Here is a 1,616-nt window from a genome sequence, read left to right on the forward strand (position 1 = left end):
TGGTCCCTAAAAGCACTAGTGTTCTGAAGGTTTAGAGCTTCAGACAGAAGTTTAGCTGTGTATTTTCACTGCATACAATGTGTAGTGAGCACTAACACAAAATTATGGGGGAAAGGCAAAATAAAACCAGTTAAAATAGGAATATTTGGACGATAATAGAAGCTTAAATACTCAGATACACAAGAATACCTTTATGAATCCCAATGATTTTAGAAAGAAATTTTAATCATAATTTGAGCAAATATCATCAATAAATCTTTAAAATGTTAAAAAATAGCCTATTTCAATATTTTGGGTATACTAATAACCTCTGATGAGACAGTGCTTTTAAAATAAATAAGTAGAAGGAAGCAAAAAATATCACAATTTAGTGACTAGCTAATTTCTGAGTAGCATTAACAATCTGGTGTGATATGACGAATTAGTATATGGTATCTGAAACAAAGAACAATTAGCAAACATTAGAATTAAGTTTATTTACAACTTATTAGCAAAGCTAATAAATAATTGGCTTACTGAAAACAGAACATCTTTAATTGAAGCATTAAGTGAATCCATGTTTAGATTCGTCTCCCAAAGACTGTGTTCAGCAAATATTGGCATGTGCCATCAACTCTTGCTTAATGAAACTGATAGTTGACCTTGTACATACAGAAGATCCAACTAATATACGAGTGTTACTTAAAAGGGATATTAGTAGTGTTCAGTCTTTGTTGAAAAAGTACATGTCATTAAAATGGTAAGTTAAAAATCCAGAGAAACTTCAACATACATGAGCTTTATGATAAGGGTTGTTGTCTTTGATTCCTGGCAAATATCTACGCCTTCCCAAAATGGTCTGAACAAACCCATCTCTTTTACAATTCTTCACTGTCTCTCTCATGAAATGATTAATCCCTACAAAGAAAATACAGAAATATTTAATTACAACCAAATTCCATCCTTCATTTCATTCACTGGTTTCAATACAGTGAAATATACCAAAACTCCACCATGATTCTTAACACTAATATATCATCAAAACTATGCATACAAACTTTCCTTCACTATTTCTAGATTCAAAAAGTTACAAACAAAGGGGACTTCAGAAATGACATAATCTAACCCTATCTTTGTTTTTGAGCAACAACAATAACACCATGACCAAAATATGAAATTAAATTCCAGAACAGAGCAGGTATCAAGGGGTTTTTAATCTAGGACATTAAGATTATTGCATACCACATTTATTTCTGTTCTTTAACTGCGTAAATCCTCTTTTACTCCTTGATCTTAACATTTCCAGGCTTAAAATATCCTGATAAGTCCTTGTTACCAATTATGCTATGATCCAAAGCAGGACCTTACTGAAATCAGTGCATGAGTTATAATATAATAAACATTTTAGTAGCAACATATATGACCCATTTCTTAAAATTCAAGAAGACTACATATAGTGCAGTATTCAAACACATTTCAATTTCCTAGACCAACAGTCATCCTTTTTAACCTAGTGCAGACAGATACTATGTCTTATGGATCTCCAGGATGAATCTCTTGCTGTTGGTGATATCTGACCACTAGCATAGGAATTTCAGAAAGCAATCAGGCTCTCATCTTTTTCCTTTTAAAAATTG

At 31.9% G+C, this 1,616-nt stretch overlaps 1 protein-coding gene across 1 annotated transcript in view; it reads right to left on the minus strand.

The window, feature by feature from the left end:
- Positions 1-1,616, minus strand: part of POLQ (polymerase (DNA directed), theta) — a 147,229-nt gene that overhangs the window by 11,818 nt on the left and 133,795 nt on the right. Inside the window, exon 25 of the mRNA XM_012639541.1 lies at positions 773-897. Coding sequence (XP_012494995.1) covers positions 773-897 — 125 coding nt within the window. The remainder of the gene's footprint in view (positions 1-772; positions 898-1,616) is intronic.

This window comes from Propithecus coquereli, unplaced genomic scaffold (assembly GCF_000956105.1).
Source record: "Propithecus coquereli isolate 6110/MARCELLA unplaced genomic scaffold, Pcoq_1.0 Scaffold10, whole genome shotgun sequence".
NCBI lineage: Eukaryota > Metazoa > Chordata > Mammalia > Primates > Indriidae > Propithecus > Propithecus coquereli.